The following is a 21016-nucleotide window of genomic DNA, read 5'->3' as shown; positions in this document are numbered from 1 at the left end:
GGGGAGGGGGGAGGGCGGCGGCGGGGACCCGGCCGCCATGGACGACAAGGCGTTCACCAAGGAGCTGGACCAGTGGGTCGAGCAGCTGAACGAGTGTAAACAGCTGAACGAGAACCAAGTGCGGACGCTGTGCGAAAAGGTAAAAGAAAAGAGATATCGGAGCGGGGCTGGTTGGGGGTGGGCCACGGTGGCCCTTTCCCGGGCCCGGCCGCTCTGTGCCCGGCGGAGCTGGGCCGGTCCAGACCCCGGGGCGTTGAGCTGTCCTTTCCGGGCTCCTCCGTCCTGGCCCCGGCGTGTGCTCACGTTACTGGCCTAAGGGGTCCGAGTAGATGGGCGAGAGAAACGTGGCAACCAGAATCCACGTCCTACGTTTGATTGGGGTCACTGACACTCTTTGGGGGAGTTATTGACACTCATTTCATGTGTGGACGAGCAATCTCAAAGCTTTACAATGCTGGCCAATTAGTTTAATGCAGTCTCTTATTAGAAAATGCACCGAAGATTGACCTGGATGTTGTTACTATTAACGACCTTGTTAATAAACGAAGGATTTTTCGTAGGTGAATCGGGCCCTTCAAAAATCACTAACTTGGAATGTGAAGCATTTGTAGAAAGGTGGGTGTGAGAGACTGATTTCTAAAATAGAGGTTGACTTTAGTTGTAACCGTAACAGATGGTGTCTGGTCTTCACGTAGAGAGACTCTTGGAAGTAAAATGTTGATTTTCAGAAAGACAGCAGATCTTAAGTTTGGCAACAGTGCTTTCTTGAAATGATAAATGAAGTATGTGTTTTTCGTGTAGGGTAGCACTTTTCAGAAAGTTCTTTCCTTTTTTGTGATATATAAAGGTTTTTTTTCCTTCCTATTCCAAAGAGTAATACAGTGTGCGGGTGGTGGAACTGTTTACAGTCGTTCTTGATTGTGGGATCTTAGACAGCTTTCTGAATTCTTTATATGTCGCTTTCTTAATTGCTGGAATTATTTTGGACTCCATCTACTTTAGAGTTTTTCTCGTTTATCTTTAATAATATTGGGCAAAATAATTTTTATACGTTTTTGCATAAAAACATCCCCTCTGAAGGAGTAATGAGGTAATTTATTCTTTAATGCTCTTGAGTTGCTTTGTATTTTTAAGCCATAACTTATAAGACTTGATCATTATGTTGGGAAGTCGAGATGCCTCAGAAACACACTGAAGAATGAAAGATTTCGTCATTGTTATTAATAAGGGCCTCAAAATTAAACAGCTTAATTAGGGATGGAGGAGTAATAGCTAATATTAAGTTAAAGTAGTGTTGTAAACTGTAGTGTTGCATAGGAACTTCATATATTAAATAACTATTTAACACAGAAGTTATTTCTGTAAATAGAACTGCCAAGCAAGTGGTATTTTTCTTTTTGCGAAACTGTTAATTTATAGCTTAAAGTAGACATTCAATTTTTCTTGTGCGATAACCTATAATTTTATGAGCCTTAAAATTTACGTTTTAAATCTCTCTCAAGCTCTAGTGTCAAGCAAAATGTCGTTTTGAAATTAGCTGAGTCAGTTACCTTCACTATGAACGTGTGTGTGTGTGTACACGCTTGAGGTTATGGACAAAGGTGGAAGTTGAATCTGTTTTTCCTTTGACTCTAATAATTTTAAGATGTTTTCCTAGAGAAATGACAGTTGAGTTTTAATCATTCTAGAAAGCTATCTGTATTTGTCAAGAACAGTTATTTTTACTTTGACTCCTAAACACATTGAAGGTTCCTAGGACCTTATAGGTGTATATATAAGCTTATATCTTAATCCACTTTTTTCTTTGAATACTTATACTTATGCAGTAAACATGAATTTGTGAGTGAAAATCCCCATTTATCATTGTCCTCCACCCCTTTGGTGGGATTGGCAATGAGATGGAGAGGTGTGGTAGTATCCCTTTCTCTTTACCCTTCTGAACAATGTTTAGTTTTGCTGCCCTCTTCTAACAACTGTGATATGTGTATTTTTTGTGGTATATGTATTTTTTATCATCTAACTTTAGTCTCTAGTTCTATTTTATATCTCTATCCCATCCTCTTTTTTTTCCTGACAAGTGTAGTGTTTATGTATCATGAACTCAAGAAGTCAGCTTGAGTTCACCCTGGCTCCACAGATTGATAGCTGCCAGTGTCTTTGCGCATCTGATTCCTTATCTGTAAGACAGGGATAATATTTGCGCATCTCCTGGATTGGTTGTGAATATTGAGAATAGGACTTGTATAAAGTCCTGAAGCACTCAATGAAAAATGAAGAAAAACTAAAACTAAATATAGCTATTTTATCTTGTTTTAAATCTGTCGCCCCATTTTGTTTTAGAAAAAGATTCAGAATAAATAGATATGGCTTCTCTCTGGTAAATGTACTTCAAAAGAAGTTTTTTATATAGTGGCTAGAGAATCCTGAAAAATACAGTTTCAGTATTTCTTGTGGTCCTTGTTATCTGAAGCAAAAAGTACTGGGGTTGGTAGCAATTTTGTGAAGTAACTTCACTCTTCATTTGGTCTACTTAATACTCGCTCAACTCTTCCAGGGTCAGAATGGTAGGCTTTTAGAAAGAATATAAAAGAAAAATGAAAAGTTAAGCCCAATTTTATAAATCATCTTTCTCTTTATATCTTTGTGTCTAGATTTTAATTAATTTTTTTTTTTATTGGCATGATTTTTGGAGTCTATTGGAAATACTACTCTGGAAAGTTACTTTATATGATGGTGGTTTTTCCTAAAAATTGTTTCTGTTTTAACTTCGATTGCCTAAAAAATGAGTCACCTGAAATTAAGACCAAAGTGATACTGGTAAAGGCCCTATTTTGGGGTAGTGGCAAAAATGAAATCCATCCTAATGCCAATTGAAGAATAACAACAACAAAAATGAATTGAAGAATAACAACAACAAAAATGAATGGTTATGGTATGTCTTGCCTTCAAGGTGGATTTCTGTCTAGAGAAAAGTTGTTTGCATAAAATAGTAAGGCATATCTTCTGAGACGACTAGCTCTTAACATTAAATTAGCAGTCCAACTTTTGAAGCTAATTGTAAATTTGAGTCGTGTATAGAGAAATTATTTCTGCTACTCATTCCTGCAACAGCAGTATGCACAGTAATTTTAAAAGATGGTGTGCCTAGAGAGCCAGTCTGGCACTGTTCAGGACATTCTGTGACTAGAACTATATTTAACTCTTGGCAGAATCTCAGGAAGACATTTTTTAGGCTCTTTGACCTGATGAACTTTCTTTTATACTAAAGAACTTTGGTGATGATACTCTAGGAAGGGAAATTGAGCCTGTTGGTGTGTTAGCTGATCTTCATTCTGATTGTACAGTGCCTACTTAGAAAAATTTTGAGGCTTGTATAGGAGTATAAATACGTTAATTTTATATTGGACTAATGGATATATTTCTTGGTCCTGGCCTCAGCCTTATAATAAGCAGAAATATCTTTAGGATGTTACTTCAGAAATGTAAAATGGCAGGCTTAAATTCCCAAATACCTAAAACCATCTTGATGAAAATTAGATCCTGATCAAAATGAATGATTTTTGTGAGTTGAGAAAAATCTCTTGGATTACTTTTCTTTGACAGACTATAACTAACGAACTAAATAAATAAGTAAAAAATAAAGTCTCAACAGACAAAAACCTTAACTGGTGCTTTCATTTTAACTTCCCTTGAACAAGGAGTAGTGCCAGCTTTGGTGGTCCATTGATACAGTTTAAAATGCAATGATATAGAAAGTAGTTCCTTCTTTCTTATTATAACAAAGAATGACATGATTACAGTGGAGTCTGAGGTTAAAACCCAAATCTACTGACTGAACAAATTGTCAACCTCATAGCAGACAGATAAAGAAACTAAACCAAACCAGACTAGCATGAACTATTGCTGATGACTAGAAAGCAGACTTTTTAAAAATCAATTAATCATTTCTTGACTGCATATGTATGTTAAATTATATCCATAGATTAAATGAAGATATTTATATTATAAATTTTCTTTTCACATGGAGTAGTTTTATTTGCAACAAATGCCTTTTATTCTAATTTGAAAATTTTGCAGAAATTTTTCCTTCACAGGCTTTTAAAGATAAATGCTATGAAGTCTTTTGGTGGCAGGAAACTAAAATGTCAGACATTGAAGATAAAGTTCATACCAAAATTATGACTGCATTTTAGACTGTATAAACTCACTATTTTCTGAACTTAGTTTTTCTAAGAATGGCATTAAAATAGACATACTCGAATGTGTGTGAAAAATTTGAGTCTACATTAGTTTAAATGGGAATTTTTAATTGTGTTGAACTGATTTCTTTATAATTCTCCTTATAAATGTAGTGAAATGTAAACCTAATCCTGGTTCTTTAACTTGCATGAAGAAATTTTTTTCTTTTATACTAACCGTTTATTAATGACCAGATGTTGTAGAATACTCTCTGCATGTAGCTTTTCAAATCTGAATTTCCTTAATAATCATAATTAGGGAAAGAGGCTTGCGCATTAACAAATACAGTTTCCTTTCTTGGGAATGAGGCAGTTCAAGCTTATACTTTCTTTGCCGCCTCTTGTAGTCTGGGACAGTTTATTGCCCCTTGCAGGCTGTCCTTTGACTGAAATACTTCTGTGATTAAAAAGAAGTAAATGACAATCTTGAGGTACATGCATCCTGATATTACTAACTTGTACTATAATAGCACTATGATACAGTTCAAAAATGTGCTAAATTCTATTAAAGATCTATTAAATAGTATTTTATACAAAGAGTCGTTTTGCGAGTGGGATGGCAGGTGAAATTAAATGTCCTTCCCTGTTTAATCTTAGCTGAAACTTTATTTGAACTGACTTCTTAGCATAAAATTATTTTTTTTTAATGTGCAAGATATAGTGTGTGCATTATAGTTTAATTTTGCTCTTCCCGTTTCATAGAGAGGAAAATAATTAGAAAGTTTCTTCTACCTTTGAAAGATTTCCATATGTTATTTATGTCCTGAATAAGGTGCAGTGCAGTCTTGCCATTGCTTTAGTTGCAAAGGAGGCACTTATTCTGTGGGAAACGAGGAAGAAAAGAGAGGAGCGGTTGAATAAATGCTGCCACTGTGTATTTACGCTGTACATTTAATAAATTCTAGTTGACGCTTCTATGTGCTCTGGACCTTGTTTAAAGTGCTGGAGATTCAGCTACAAACAGAAGAGGGGACAGATTATAAGAAAATTCGATAGTATGTTGGGTAATGATTCTTGCTGGGAAGAAAAAGCAGAGGATGGGGAGAGTGATGGGTTTGAGCTTAGGAGGTTCTTTTAATAGAGCGGCCAGAGAAGCCTTTCAAATTCTTTGTAATATGGTTTACTTTTGTGATTTAAAAAGATATTGCGGAGTTAGAGGGCACAGTTCCCAAGACCACACATACTTCTGACACCAGTTGCAAGTTCAGTGGGTTCCAAAACCACTCTCAGTTTCAGTAATTCACAGGATGGACATACAGAACTAACTGAAAGCTGTTAAATTCATGATTACAGTTTATTAGAAAGAATACAGATTAAAATCAGCCAAGGGAGGAGATGCATAGTGCAGAATTCAGGAGAGGCTGACATCATTAATATCCAGGTCCTCCACAGGCAGAACTGATACCAGGTCACCCAAATCCCCCGGCATAAATCACATCGTTGGGCTGTCCAATGGTCAAAGTGTGCAGGCAAAGATACTCTCATCAAGCATCCCATGGTGACCACCTCCTAGTACCCAGGGGCAAAGGCCGGACCTCTCTTTGGGTGAGGTTAAGTCTTCACTACACAGGTTTTTACTTCATAACAGATTTTAGGTGACAAGAACTTTAATAAACAATAAATAAATGAAAATACCAAAATACATGAAGAAAACATGGGTAGATTTATCAGAATAGAGTGGGTAGGATGTAAAGTTTCTAAATTTCATAACATCTTGTCTTTTCTCGATTCTGTAAACTCTGAAAATGAAGAAAATTAGCCATTTTAAAATGTTTACAATATTCTTTCCTAGTTTTTAAATTTTTACTGTACATTTTAACATTTTCCTCTAGTCAAAATTATCCAACTTTTCCTTAAGCTTTGTGTGTACCCAAGAATCACTTGGAAAGCAAATTTAAAAATTCAAATTTCTTGACTCCATCCCAGAGACTGATTTATTATGTGTTGGGCAGGTCTAAGAATGTGCATTTTTAAAAAGAGCATGACAAGTATTCTGATACAGAAATTCCATATTGGATTTTGAGAAATCTTACTTTGTGGAATATGCTAAGATTCTGATAAATTTACCTTTTTAAAGTTTGGATTAGCTTCCAACATTTTCTCCTTCGTGCTTTCAGTGTTGTGGATGGAATATGTCTGAGAGTTCGTTTAATGAGATTTTTGCCAGCATCACTTCCTCTTGGATATCTTCATCCTTTTCTTCACATCTGCTTTCCTCATTTATGTCACCAAGTCTACTTATTTATTTTCTGGCTGCGTATCTAGAGTCTCTCCAGTGGCAGCAGTTGCCAGCATTCCCACAGTCAGCTATTTTTCTAATAAGTTTTTTATTTGAATTTAATTTCCAGCATTACCACTTTTTATTTCTTTGCTGCAATTTCATCATTATTGACCAAATCCTTCTTTTGAGTTTCTACTTTTATAACATGTCACATGAGTTTATTGCTGGAAGATAAAGAGGCAATGCAACTATTACACACTTTGGTGTCAGGGTGCGAACAGATGTGCTGTGAAAGACTTCGAAAGAAAGAATGTTGATTGGTCATTGTTCATGACTGATCATGATACTGCACCTCTTGTTTATGTAGTGATTTACATACTAGCAGTAAAATTTTTACTTTATGTAATTATAGTAAATATACTGTAGTAACTTATGTTTGAACCACGTTGTTCTGGGCCTGATGTTATTTAACTAAACCATGGTAATTGAAATTCATGCACATAGGGATTATGCGAAGTGAGAACTGCCTTTGTTGAAGAGAAACGATTGGGTAGAATTCAAATCCACTAGATTATTTTAACTCCATTGAGCTACAACAATATTTCACATTTAGTTTTGGTGTTTTCCTCATACGATTTTTTATTGAGAGATAGTTCACATTACCATAAAAGTCATCTTTCAAAGAACACAATTAAGTGGTTTTAGTATATTCATAAAGTTTTCCAGTCATCATCACAACCTAATTCCAGAACATTTTCATCACTCCAAAAAATAAATAAATAAATAAATAAATAAGAAACCCTGTACCCATTAGCAATCACTCCCCCAAACTGTGGAATCCACTAATCTACATTCTGTCTCTATAGATTTGCTTATTCTAGACGTTTTATATAAGTTGAACCATACAATCTGTAGTCTTTCGTGTCTGGCTTTTTTCACTTAGAATATTTTCAAGATTCTTCCATGTTGTTGCATGTAGCAGTACTTCATTCCTTTTTATGGCTGAATAAAATTCCATGATATGGATATGGCACGGCAGTTGTTTCATAATCTATTGCCATCTGGAATTTGTTTCGAAGTTTAAAAAGTTATTTTTCTCAGATTTAATAGCTAATACATATATATTTTTTTTAAATTCAGTCATCTCAGAAATGTGGCACCCACCTTGCCCATCCACTGCCCTCCTTCCTCGGAGAAAACAGTCTTCCAGGCTCTCTTCTCCGTGTGCAAAAAAATGTGTGTTGGAGAGGGGATGGGTGTTTGTGGTGTATTGTTTTTATTAAATGGGATCATAGGTATAATATCCTAAAATTTTTTTCACAACAATATATCTTGGTCTATGTACATTTACAAACTTCATTCTTTTGAAATTTCAACAGTATGTAATTTATTCTTGCATTTCCAAGCTTGACATTGATTGGCCTGCAGACACTTGACTATTGTTTAACTAAAAGGAAAGGTTTATTTTATTGTTATTTATTTATTTTTTTTTAAAAAGGTCAACTGTCATTTATGGAAAAACCTTGTAACAAAGGAGGACAAGCACCCTGCTTATATTAACCTAGCCCTGTGGAATTTTTCACTTCATTTAATTTCATCTGTTTGAGACATCGGTCTGTTCTATGGCTTTCTGTAGATTAATTTGCCTAGAGAGTAAGAAATAACCTTTAATGTTTTATATTTGCTAAATAGAGATGGAAAGAAAATTTATATACTGACTGCCAAAACCAAATACAGTGGCTTTTTAATGTGGCTCTGGCACTGTGCCCCAACACAAAAATAGAATGTCATCTGTTGGGAGGTGGAGGAGACTTGAGTCTGTTTACCTATTCTGCACTTCTAAAACATGGCTAGCAGGGAAAATATTTTGTTCATTTTATTATATGTGAATGTCATCCCCAAATCTTAGATTTTCTAAGATAGATTTGATTTATAGCATCCAGAAAGATAATGTCTTAAATGGGTGAGAAAGGAAACAAGTTTAAATGGATAGGTATACAGCAGTGTCACAGCATTAATAACAGCTATTTGCCTGTATGTATGTCTGTAAAGTGGCACTTAATCACCACCACAGTCCTTCACTTCACAAGTTTAAACTTGGTCTTATCCATGTCTTAAAGATAATTAAACTTTGGCTGCTAAGTCACATTAGAGAACACTTATGAAATTACATATAGAATCGCAAGGTGTACAGAAAGTCCTCATTTCAAGGTTGCTCTTGGCTAGTGTCTGGAAACAGGATTTGGGCAGGGTTCCCACCATTCCCCGTTAAGAATGGCTCATTGTGCCTAAACTGTGTATGGAGACCATGTAATTTATGCTGACACATGCTTTCCTTCTGACAATCAGAAATTTTGGTACATGCTAGGCAAAAGGTACCAGCTCCCAATTACAAATCTTGGGCACTGAGTCCGTTAATGAACTTTCCTGGTAGACAGCATTTCAAGTGTGTTGTCACAACTCACATTGCTGCAGGCATTAAGTGTACTCTGTGTGACAAGAATGGGAGAGGACTCTTGGAAGCTTGCAGCTGATTTACTCAGGACTTTGCCCCATTCGCCTTTCCCTTTGCTGATTTTGCTTCATATCCATTTCCTGTAACAAGTCACAGCCATGAGTCTGACTATGTGCTGAGTTCTGTGGGTCTTCTTTGCAAAATACCCACCAAACCTAGGGGTGACCTTGGGAACTCCAGACACACAAAGGTTTTTACATTGAGAATTCTAAGTATCAGGTGAACTATATATTTCTACCTGTCCAACACATTCTTTCCTTGAAGGCAAGCCAAAGTGATGTTACAGTAAGACCACTTGGTGAGCTAGGAATCCGAATAAAGGGTGTGGGTTATAAATTAAGTGTTTAAAAGCAGGAGATCTGTGGACTGGAGATAAAATAAGGGGTGGAGGTGGCTCACACTAGCCTGCCAGGTATTTTCTTCACTATACTATGTAGATAAAAACTCAGGAAATATTATAAGACATACACACATATACATACTCTCTCATATGCAGTAGTTCCCCCCTTATCTGCAGGGGATACATTCCAACACCCCCAGTGGAGGCCTGAAACCTTGGACAGTACCAAACTCTATATACAATATGTTTTTCCTATACATACCTATGATAAAATTTACTTTATAAGTTAGGCAAGATAGGAGGTTAACAACATTAAGAATAAAATAGAACAGTTTTAACAATATACTGTAATAAAAGTTATTCGAATGGCTTTGGGGCCATTAGTAAATAAAATAAAGGTTACTTGAACACAAGGACTACAATAACCCAACAGTCGATCTGATCACCAAGCCAGTTACTAAGTGACTAATGGGTGGCTAAGTGTATACAGCATGGATATACTGGACAAAGGGATGAGTCAGGCCCTGAGGCAGATCGCACAAGATTTCATTATACTGCTCAGAATGGTGTGCAATTTAAAACAGTAATTGTTTATTTCTGGAATTTTCCATTTAGTATTTTCAGACCTTGGTTGACCTCAGGTAACTGAAATCACAGATAAGGGGGGACTGCTATATCTTAACCCATCCGGTAGTTTTAGAAAACCTGTGTTGGGTTAATATATCTTTAAAATAACAATTGGATAATTACATTTTGGTGCTTCTTATTTCTGAATTTAAAGTAAGACAGTAAGATAGTCATACATGAAGTAGATTTCCTTTCAGAATTCAAATCAGCCAGTTATTGATTTAAAAGAAAAAATAATAAATAGATGACATAAGCGCTGATCGAATTTTCTAATGATTTGTGCTATTCAGTTTGATTATTTTTCAGAACAAAATTAAGAACCATCTTATGGAATAAGTTTGGTTAAAATATTGGTTCCTATCTGATCTTAGACATTTCTGAGCCATTTGTAAGACCCTTCAGGAGATGCTTGATCATCTCTAAAATTCCCTTCACTTCTAATTGGAATTATACCTTTAGTGACTCTACCCTCATTTTAACAGAAAATCACATTTATGATTGGTTGGGGCAGTAAGGAGCATGTGTCTTTAATGGCCAGTGAGATGTGACGAGTAGCTGAGAATTCTGGGAAAGCTTTGTCAAATGGATAGACTAGGCTGGCATGTACCCTTTGGTCTTTTGCCCATTCTGTCTCCTTGCTAAATAGGGTACCAGATACATTGCCTAGAGGTGCACCACTATTTTGTGACCGTGAGATGGCATTCTGTTTATTAAAGGTGGCAAAGAAGGTAGATGGAAAGAGTCCACTGCCCTGATGGCCCTTGAGAAGCTGTGCCAATCCAGGGCTGCCTACCTCCAGTCTTCTTATGTGAGAAAAATTAACTCATAGTTTAAGTATTCTTCCCTCCACCAAAAAAAATAAAAATAATAATTTCAGTGACAGGATGATAATAAAATACTATCTTTTGCCATGCAGCTAAGAATCATTCCTTAAAGAATTTCTGTTTGGAAAAGAATAGCTATTTCTAGAGTATGCACGTGGAAGATAAGACTTCCTATTTTAAAGATACAGACTCATAAATACCTAGTCTAAGTGAAGAAACTGAAGGATATATAGGTCTTAAGGTTACACAGTTAGAGTCGAACTAAGAGGAGAACCCATATTTTCAAAAGACTTCTATACATATAATCTCATTTTAACTAATTATAGGCAAAGAGAAGAAAAAATAAGGGCTACATAGTTCATAACTCGGGAAGTCTACCAGGCTGATTTAAACAGAAACAGACAGTATTTATTGGAAGAATATTTGGTAGCCTAGAATCGGAAGGAAAGCTGGAGAGACAAGTTTGGAAATTTTGTATAAATTAAAGATTGTAGCCACAGTCAAAATCATATGTTAGAAATGTTGTAGAAACCTGGAGAGAACACTTCTGTTATACTAGAACTTGCCATTGTCCCTACTGCTTAGAATCACTTGAAATTAAAAGTCAGCTGCGTGCATCTAGTTGGCGTAGGTCACTCTGAAGATCGACTTTCTTTGTGATTCCTACAATGTATATACAAACTTTCATTGTGATTTTGTTTTATTTATTCTAACAGTATCTTGGATTAATGTAATAGAATACTAATAGTCATTGAAAACAAGTCGAAGTGACTAGGATACAAGTCTGTAGAAATGTGAACCTACTTACCCTTTGGTCTGTTTCATGTTACATGTAGGTCAACAAAACAGATGCATTAATAAGCAATTTTTAAGCTTTTTAGTCTCATGACCCTTTATACTCTTAACACTTACGGACTGCAAAGGGCCTTTGTTTATCTTAGTTGTATTGATGCTTACTGTATTGGCAATTAAAACAGACATTTCAAAAGTGTTTATTATGTAAAACAACAATAGTAAATCTATTACCTCTGAACATCCCCTTGGGTCATACTTTGAGAACTGCTACATTCACTTATCTGTATATTAAGTGAATAAATATTTTTCAATAAAACCTAGTAGTTTCAATATTATAAGTCATGGAACTATTAAGAAGCCACCACTAGAAAACCTCTTTACCTAGACTTAAAAATTAACTTTCTGATATTAATATGCAGAAAAATATAACTTTAAATTACATTTTAAGTCAATTAGTATAAAAATAGTTACAGGCCCTTTTCCATTTAACATTTTAAACAAAGATGGCTAATGCAGAACTTCGTATTCTCAAATGCTCTTTTTCAAAAATATATAGTTTCTTAGGATTTCTCGGAAATGTGACCTCTTGAGATTGACAGAATCAATGATTTTTAAGACAAATTGTGATTTATTCTACAAATATCTTTATATTACACATGTCAATGTGTTTCTGTTATCTTGTGTACTATAAATATTTTCCCAGGCTTCTCTTTTTTTAACCCTTTTTGTATACAGATGTTTTTATTTTGTTTGGTTGAGTGTGTTGAGGCTAGAGGGTTTACCTGTTTCTCTATCTCTGGTGCCTGGCCTACAACAGACAAATATTTGTTTCGTGAATACATGAACCTTACTCTTCAGGAATATTTTGATGTGTCAAGTGATTGCTGCGTATGTTGTACATCAGAGTGAATGGTTTGTTAACCTGATAAATGTTGTCCAGTACAAGTACTATATATTAAATAATCTTTCCTTTGTTTTTGATAATGTTCCCTTTAGTTGATTTTTAAGTTGTTAAAAATAGCATTAACTTGTTAAATCTTAATGTTATGTGACTCGAGTCAATTTTATTTATTTTATAACTGGAAATTTGAACTTCTTGTTCCTCTTCACCTTCTCCCTCACTTTAAAAAATTTTTCAATTATAGTTGACACTCAGCATTATTTTATATTAGTTTCATGTGTTACAGCACAGTGGTTAGACAGCAAAGCAGTTCAAGAGACAGGCAGCTCCTTCAGTAAATAATGTTAAGGGGAATCTGAGAGCGTATATAAGGTTGTTTCTAGTTTTAAGAAATCAGGAAACAGACATGAGTCTTTTCTAAAGCTTGGTGGAGGAGGCATTATAACTTAATGAAGAAAGGATGGCACAGTATAGTAAATAATGCTGAGCCAGTTGGCTAAACATTAGGAATAATAAAATGAATCCCTACATTATACCATGTAACAAATTCCAGCTCTGTATTAAAAACTTGTTAAATGTGAAAGTAAGAACATTCATGTATAAAAATACAGGAATGCCTTTCTGATCTCTGTGTAGGAAACAGTTTCTAAAACAAGACTCAAATATCCATAAAGAGGGAAAAGCGATAAATTCGGCTATCTTAAAGTTTAGAAACAAATACAAAAAAACCTTTAATAACACTTAAGCAAAATGAAAACACCATCCCCAGACTGTGAGAAGATATTTAAAATGCATGAAACCAATAAAAGGTAAATATTTATAATACTAAAAAAGAAAACTGGTACAAATCAATAGGGAAAGTATAAACAACCTAATAGAAAAATTAAGCTAATTTTGTGAGTAGGCATTTCACAAAAAGAAATCCAATGACCAGTAAACACAAAAAGCCGCTTTCTAAGACATATCAGAGGTGCAAATTAAAAGAAACTATTTTACACCCAGTAATTGGCAAGAGTATTAAAAGTCTGTTGACAAAGATGCAGAAAAATAGGAACTTACATTATGTATAGAGAAACCCTAAATCCGTGTTTTTAAATGCTCTTTAGAGGGTCAGAGAAGTGTCTGTCCCTAAAGTCCCACTCTCCCCCTAGTCTTAGCTCTCCTCCCTGGGCCCTACTTGAATCTTCAAATGACTTTTGTTGCCCAGTGTCATTTTCACTACCATTATTTTCGCTGTGGGGTTGTTTCTTAATCTTAGTTTATATATCTGTGTTAGTCCCAGTTCTTACCTCTTATCCTTCATGGTTTTCTGTTCGTAATCTCTCATAGACCTGGAAATGTGATAAATAGCTTATCAGAAGTTTGTACATAACAAGTAAAGAGGTCTAAAATTAGCCCTAATAATCTCTTCTGGAGTATTGGTGGGAAGGTACATATACTTTGATCATATCTATTTTATTACAGGCCTTCAGAGGCATTTTTGTTTTCTTTTTGATTCTGGGATCTTTTTCCTATTAGGCAGAGTTGCAAAATAGAGGAGGTATAATGAACTTGATTTTAGTCTGTGCATTTAATCTGCCATTGTTTGTATAGAAACTAACTTCAGGGCCTTCTGGTATATTCTAATTTGCCTCATTAAATATAAAATAGTTGGAGTAAAGAAGTTGAAGGTTGGCTTATGAATTGGTGTAAGAATGTCTCTTTATTAGAGAAGTTGAATAATTCGTAACGACCTATTTTAGCCAGTAAATAAATTTTTTTTTAAAAAAAAACTTTATAGAGATACAATTCCTATACCATACAATTAACCTATTTAGAGTGCACAGTTCAGTGGCTTTTATTACATTTACAGGTATGGATCCATCACCACAATTTTAGAACATTTTTATTACTCCCAGAAGAAACTCTACACCCCTTTGCCATTACCTCCCAGATCCCCCAGCCCTAGGCAGCCACTAATCTACTTTCTCTGTAGATTTGCCTATTATGGACATTTAATGTAAATGGAATCATACAATATATGAAAATTTGTGACTGCTTGCTTTCATTTAATACAGTAGTCCCCCATTACCTATAGTTTCAATTACCTGAGGTTAGCCACTGTCTGAAAATATTAAATGGAAAAGTCCAGAAATAAACCATTCATAAGTTTTAAATTGTACACCATTCTGAGTAATAAGATGTAATCTTGCTGTCCTGCTCTGTCTCTCCCAAGATGTGACTCATCCATTTGTCCAGAGTCTCCCTGGTGTATATGATCCTCACTCTTAGTTACTTAGTAGCCATCTCAGTTAACAGATCGACTGTGCACTATTGCAGTGCTTGTGTTCAGGTAACCCTTATTTTACTTCATAATGGCCTCAAAGCACAGAGTAGTTATGCTGGCCTTCAGATATGCCAAAGAGAAGCAATAAAGTGCTTCCGTTAAGCGAAAAGCTAAAAGTTCCTGACTTAATAAGTAAGGAAAGGAAGAAAATCGTGTGCTGAGGTCTCTTAAGTTCCACGGTAAGAATGAATCTTCCATCCGTGAAATTATGAAGAAGGAAAGAGAAAGCTGTGCTAGTTTTGTTGTTGCACCTCAAACTGCAAAATTTATGGTCCCAGTGACAAGTGCTTAATTGAGATGGAAAAGATATTAAATTTGTGGGAGGAGGACATAAAAGAAAAAATGTTCTGATCGATGGCAAAGTGTTGTGCCAGAAAGCATTGAGCCTACGTAAAGACTTCTGCAGGGAATCCCCTGAAATGAGTAACCACTAACTTTATTCTTACAGTATATCATTATCATTGTTCTATGTATTGTTAAATCTATTACTGAGCCTCATTTATAAATTAAACTTTATCATAGTTTTATATGTATAGAAAAAAACAATGATTATAGGGTTCAGTACTCTGGTGGTTTCAGGCATCCACTGAGAGTCTTAGAACTTAAACCCCATGGGTAAAGGGGGACTGCTGCATAGTGTTTTTAACGTTTGTAGCATGTATCAATACTTCATTTCTTATTGCTGAATAATATTCCATTGAACAGATATGCTACATTTTATTTATCCATCCATCAGTTAATGGATATTTGGGTGGTTTCCACTTTTTGGCTGTTGTAAACAATGCTGCCTTGAACAGGTCAGGTGTAAACATAAGTTTTCGTTTCTCTTAAGTGAATATCTAAGAATGGAATTGCTGTACCCTATGGTAATTCTATTTTTGACTTACGGAAGATCTGCCAGACTCTTTTCTACAGTGGGTGCACCATTTTACATTCGCACCAACAATGTTGAGAGCTCCAATTTCTCCATGTCCTTAGAAAACTTGCTGTTACCTGTCTTTTTAATTTAGCCATCCTAGTAAGTGTAAAGTGGTATCTCATTGTGGCTTTAGCTTTATGATTTTATAAGGTACATTTTAGGTTTTGTTTCTCTAGATTTTCTTTTAATACACAAGGAATGGTACTTTTTAAATTGGTGATAGAATTGGGCCTCAGGACCCCTTTACAAATTAAAAATTATTGAGAACCTCAAGTGAAAAAAAACTTTGTGATAGAATCTTTTTTTAATTGTTGATTTAATTTTTCTAACAGGCTAAAGAAATTTTAACAAAAGAATCAAATGTGCAAGAGGTTCGCTGTCCTGTTACCGTCTGTGGAGATGTGCACGGTCAATTCCATGATCTTATGGAACTCTTTAGAATTGGAGGAAAATCACCAGATACAAACTATCTATTCATGGGTGACTATGTAGACAGAGGTTATTATTCAGTGGAGACTGTGACTCTTCTTGTGGCATTAAAGGTATGATTAGTGAAATTCACTTTCCTTTTTTTTAAGTTTTAAACCAACAAAGGGCAAAATGGCATTATTATATATCATCTGTTCTATTTAATGATCCATTCAGTTTATAACCCCTTAAAATAATAGTTGATTTTGCATCTTTTTAGAGACAGATGAGAGGGTGGGGGAAAGAGAGAGTTGAGAATACTACATTAAAACTCTCCTGCCTACTTCTGGTAAATCATTCTCTAGAGAGAATACATAGCTGAAGCCTTGGGATCATTTTTGATTTAGTCACTTATCCCTCATATTTAGTCAATTAACAAGTCTCTTTTAAAAAACAAGATCTTTTAAAATTCTTGCCTTGAAGAGTCTGTTATTCTTGTGTCTGTTTTTACTATCCCTACCCAATCCGAATTATTATCACTTCACACTTTGATTATTGCAATAGCATGGTAACTAATATTTCTGCCTCCAAGATCAGACCCCTCCAGATCAGCTTACACCTTGCATATGTTGCCAGATTAAATTTCTTTAACACTTTTATCTTGTTACTTCTCTGCTCTCAAATTCTTCAGTGATTTCATGTTGCCCATAAACATGTTGCCAAGCGCAAACTCCTTGGCTGGCCCTCTTATAGTCTAGCCTGAATTTGCCCGCCAGTGGTTGGTAGCATAAACACTTTGCCTCAAATCAAAGAATTTCAGTACTCAGTCTCTCTCCGTATATTTTCTTATCTAATTTCTCAACAGGATTGCTCTGTGATTTCTTACCCCTTCTGCCAAGATGCAGCTCGAGTTCTTCAGTGAAGTTCAACCATTTTAAGCCTTATTCCTTCTATTCTAAATTACCATGAAACTTATTATCGCACCCCTTATTTATGTTACATAGTAGTTTATTGCCTTGTATTATTTCACATACCTCTTTAGTGAGATTAGTCCCTAAAGAGTAGAATTCATGTATTATCTTGTGTAGACCTCACCTAGCTTTAAGCACTGAGTTCATTGTTGAACATAATAATGGATACTTAGTGAATATGTATGAATTGAAGTATGTATTTGCAGCTTTTAATCAATTTGGTTTACAGAAAACAGTACATTTTGTAACTTCTTATCTGACATATTCCTAACTAAATTCTGTGCTATAAGGTATGTCTCTGTATTTTGTTATGGAAAAGGGACGTTTAATACATTTGAAGTCTTGCTTAGATTTGGCAAGGGCCTTTTTTTGTGGTTTTGTTGGTAAACACAATCTTCCCCTGGAAAGTAAAAATCAAAAAGGGACAGAGATGTTAGTCTGTAGAGGAGTTTGTCTTAGGTCCAAATTTCTGATCTTCAGTAATGAGAAGTTGTCGTGTTCAGGGAATATTTAGAAGACTGGTGATAGTTTGAAGATGAAGATATTTGAGACTAAAAATCAGATACAAGTTTATTATAGTATTATAGGTATCAGTTAAGAAGTATTTCAATGAGGATTGTATAAGTAGTAATGTAGGATAACTATAAAAACATTTTAAAGTTTAACCAGTAGGACCTAGTTATGAATGAGAACATTTTTACTCAGAAAAAGATTTAACATTTCATTTACTAGCAGACAAAAGAGCCATTTAAAGTGGGTCAGAGGTTAACGTGCTTAACATGTCACTAGTAAAAATATAGTTTGTACCATGGATTTCTTCTGCTTATCCTCCAGGTGCGTTATCCGGAACGCATTACAATATTGAGAGGAAACCATGAAAGCCGACAAATTACCCAAGTATATGGCTTTTATGATGAATGTCTACGGAAGTATGGAAATGCCAATGTTTGGAAATATTTTACAGATCTATTTGATTATCTTCCTCTTACAGCTTTAGTAGATGGACAGGTGTGTATGTGTGTGCTTACATGGTGGGGTATGGGTTTGCGATGGGATGGAAGTAGGAAAATACTTTCTCCTAGTAATTTAGGGTCTAGATTTATGACATGTGTTTCTTCACTTCCTTGGCCTTTTCTGCCTCTTTTTCTTATACTTAAGATTTCAAAACAGGGGATTGAATCAGTTTTTTGCACATTGAGACCAGCAAATGTTCATGTTGTTCTCAGGTATGTATTAAATCTTTTGACCAAAGAATATGCAGCTATCTTCATTTATATACATAGTATCTGCTGGTTACCATTATAATTTTTTATTCCCATTTTCCTGGTAATTTCAAGTGGTAATATCTTGTATTACACCATCTTTACTAATAAGTGAATGTTTTGTTTCCACCTGTAACAAGTATTACAAATATACTATAAAAAGTATGTAAAAATTAAAAAATTCAAAACTGTAAAAAAAATTTACAGATTTCCTATTATCTCAGTTTACAGACATAATCTCCGTAAGCAAGAACTGATTTTAATTTAAATATAAAACTTAGTATATAACTACAATTCTTAAACTGTAAAAGTCCAGAGTTGTCAGTCAGAATCATGGCGGAGTGAGAGATGTCCGCAGATCTCTCCCCTTGAAATAACAGTAATCTGAACAAAACATTGTAGTAGGGTAGCTAAATACCCCATTAAAAATACAATAAAATTTCTAGGTAAAAATCAGTGTTCAAAAATCCAGAGCATTCCTTTACTCTAATAATGAATTGTCAGAAAAAGAAGTGGAAGAAATAATTCCTTTTACAATTGCAACAAAAAGAATAAAATACCTAGGAATAAATCTAATGAAACATGTGAAGGACCTATATAATGAAAACTATAAGACCCTATTAAAAGAAATTGAAGAAGATACAAAGAAATGGAAAGATATTCCGGTTCTTGGATTGGAAGAATCAATTGTTAAAATGGCCTTATTACCTAAAGCATTATACAGATTTAATGCAATCCTCATCAGAATCCCACTGGATTTTTTAAAGATAGAGCAAAAATCATCAGATTTGTATGGAAGCACAAATCACCCCGAATCGCCAAAGCCACCCTGAGAAAAAAGAGCAAGGCTGGACTTCAGATTATACTACAAATAATCAAAACACCATAGTATTGGCAGAAAAACAGACACACAGACTAATGGAACAGAACTGAGAGTTTAGAAGTAAACTTATGTTTATATGGGCAAATAATTTTTGATAGAGGAGCCAAAAACATACAGTGGAGAAAGGAAAGCCTGTTTAGTAAATGGTGCTGGGAAAACTGGAAAGCCACCTGCAAAAAAATAAAACTGGAAACTTTCACCACATACCAAAATTAACTCAAATGGATTAAGGACCTGAATACAAGATTGGAAACAATAAGTTGCATAGGAGAAAACATAGGAACTAAACTCATGGACTTTGAACTTAAAGAGGATTTTATAACTTTGACCTCAAAAGCAAGGGAAGTAAAAGCAAAAATAAATGCATGAGACTATATCAAACTAAAAAGCTCCTGCACAGCAAAAGAAGCCATCAACAAGGTAAAGAGACAACCATCCGCGTGGGAAAATATGTTTGCGAGCAATGCCTCTATTAAGGGCCTAATAGCCAAAATATACAAAGAACTCATGACTCAATAACAACAAAGAAACGATCCAATCCCAAAATGGGCAGAGGACCTGAGCAGATACTTCTCCCAAGAAGACATACAAATGGCCAACAAACATATGAAAGGATGCTCAGCATCACTAGGGAAATGCAAATCCAAACCAAAATGAGATACTTTCTCACACCTGTTAGAATATCTGCTATCAACAGGACAATAACAATTGTTGGAGAGGATGCGGAGAAAAAGGACCCCTCATACACTGCTGGTGGGACTGCAAATTGGTACAGTGTTGAGATTCCTCAAAAAACTAAGAATCGATCTACTATATGACCCAGCAATCCCTCTACTGGGTATTTACCCCAAAGACTTGAAAACTCATATCCAAAAAGATATTTGTACATTGATGTTCATAGCAGCATTATTCACGGTGGCCAGGACATGGGAAGCAACTGAAGTGTCCTACAATAGGTGATTGGATAAAGAAGCTGTGATACATATATACAATAGAATGTTACTCAGCTGTAGAAGGGATGAAATACTGCCATTTGTGACATGGATGGACCTTGAGATAATCATGCTAAGCGAAATAAGCCAGAAAGAAAAAGGTGATAACCACATAGTTTATCACTTATATGTGGGATATAAACCTAAAAACAATAAACAAACATGAGAAACAAATAGACTCATGGACATGGACAATAGACTAGTGGTTACCAGAGGGGAAGGGAAAGGGGGAGGTTAGATAGGGTAAAAGGGATCAAATATGTGGTGACAGAAATCTATGGGCAATGAACATACAATGCAAAGTATATATGACTTACTGCTCAATTGTACACATGTAACTTACTGGATTTCGTTAACCAGTGTCACCATAAAAAAAAAAAAAGTCCAGATTTGTCAAGGATGTAATAAGATCCTCTCTTGGATTCCTGGTGGGAATTTTGTTATGACTTTTCCTGTGTGTTCCTGATAGTCCACGTTTATGAGCCATGATTTTGGACTGCAGTAATTAATTTAAAAGGACAGTATTTTTCCTAGGCATACTAAAATAGAAAACAATGTGAATTAAAGGGTGTTAATTTTTAATTAGAGTTTTTTAATTTAAAAAAAAATCAATATTTATCAACATGACAGTTAATGGACAAAATTATTTTAGAAGGACAGTCTCTCTACCTTGATGGTGAATCTTGTTTTTTAAATGGATTCATTAGTAGAGTCTTTATTTATTGAATATGTTCAAGTTAAATTATATATACTTGCCCTCAACCTCTTACCTTCAACAGGCCATTGATATTTCC

At 35.0% G+C, this 21016-nt stretch overlaps 1 protein-coding gene across 1 annotated transcript in view; it reads left to right on the top strand.

The window, feature by feature from the left end:
• The first annotated feature begins 6 nt into the window (after positions 1–6).
• The window catches only part of PPP2CB (protein phosphatase 2 catalytic subunit beta), a 30188-nt gene continuing 9178 nt past the window's right edge, over positions 7–21016 (top strand). The window contains exons 1-3 of the mRNA XM_011371957.1: positions 7–139; positions 16039–16248; positions 17920–18093. Of these exons, the coding sequence (XP_011370259.1) occupies positions 38–139; positions 16039–16248; positions 17920–18093 (486 nt within the window). The 5' untranslated portion in view covers positions 7–37. The remainder of the gene's footprint in view (positions 140–16038; positions 16249–17919; positions 18094–21016) is intronic.

Source organism: Pteropus vampyrus, unplaced genomic scaffold (genome assembly GCF_000151845.1).
Source record: "Pteropus vampyrus isolate Shadow unplaced genomic scaffold, Pvam_2.0 Scaffold8, whole genome shotgun sequence".
Taxonomy (NCBI): domain Eukaryota; kingdom Metazoa; phylum Chordata; class Mammalia; order Chiroptera; family Pteropodidae; genus Pteropus; species Pteropus vampyrus.
This window is presented reverse-complemented; position numbering and strand designations above follow the sequence as displayed.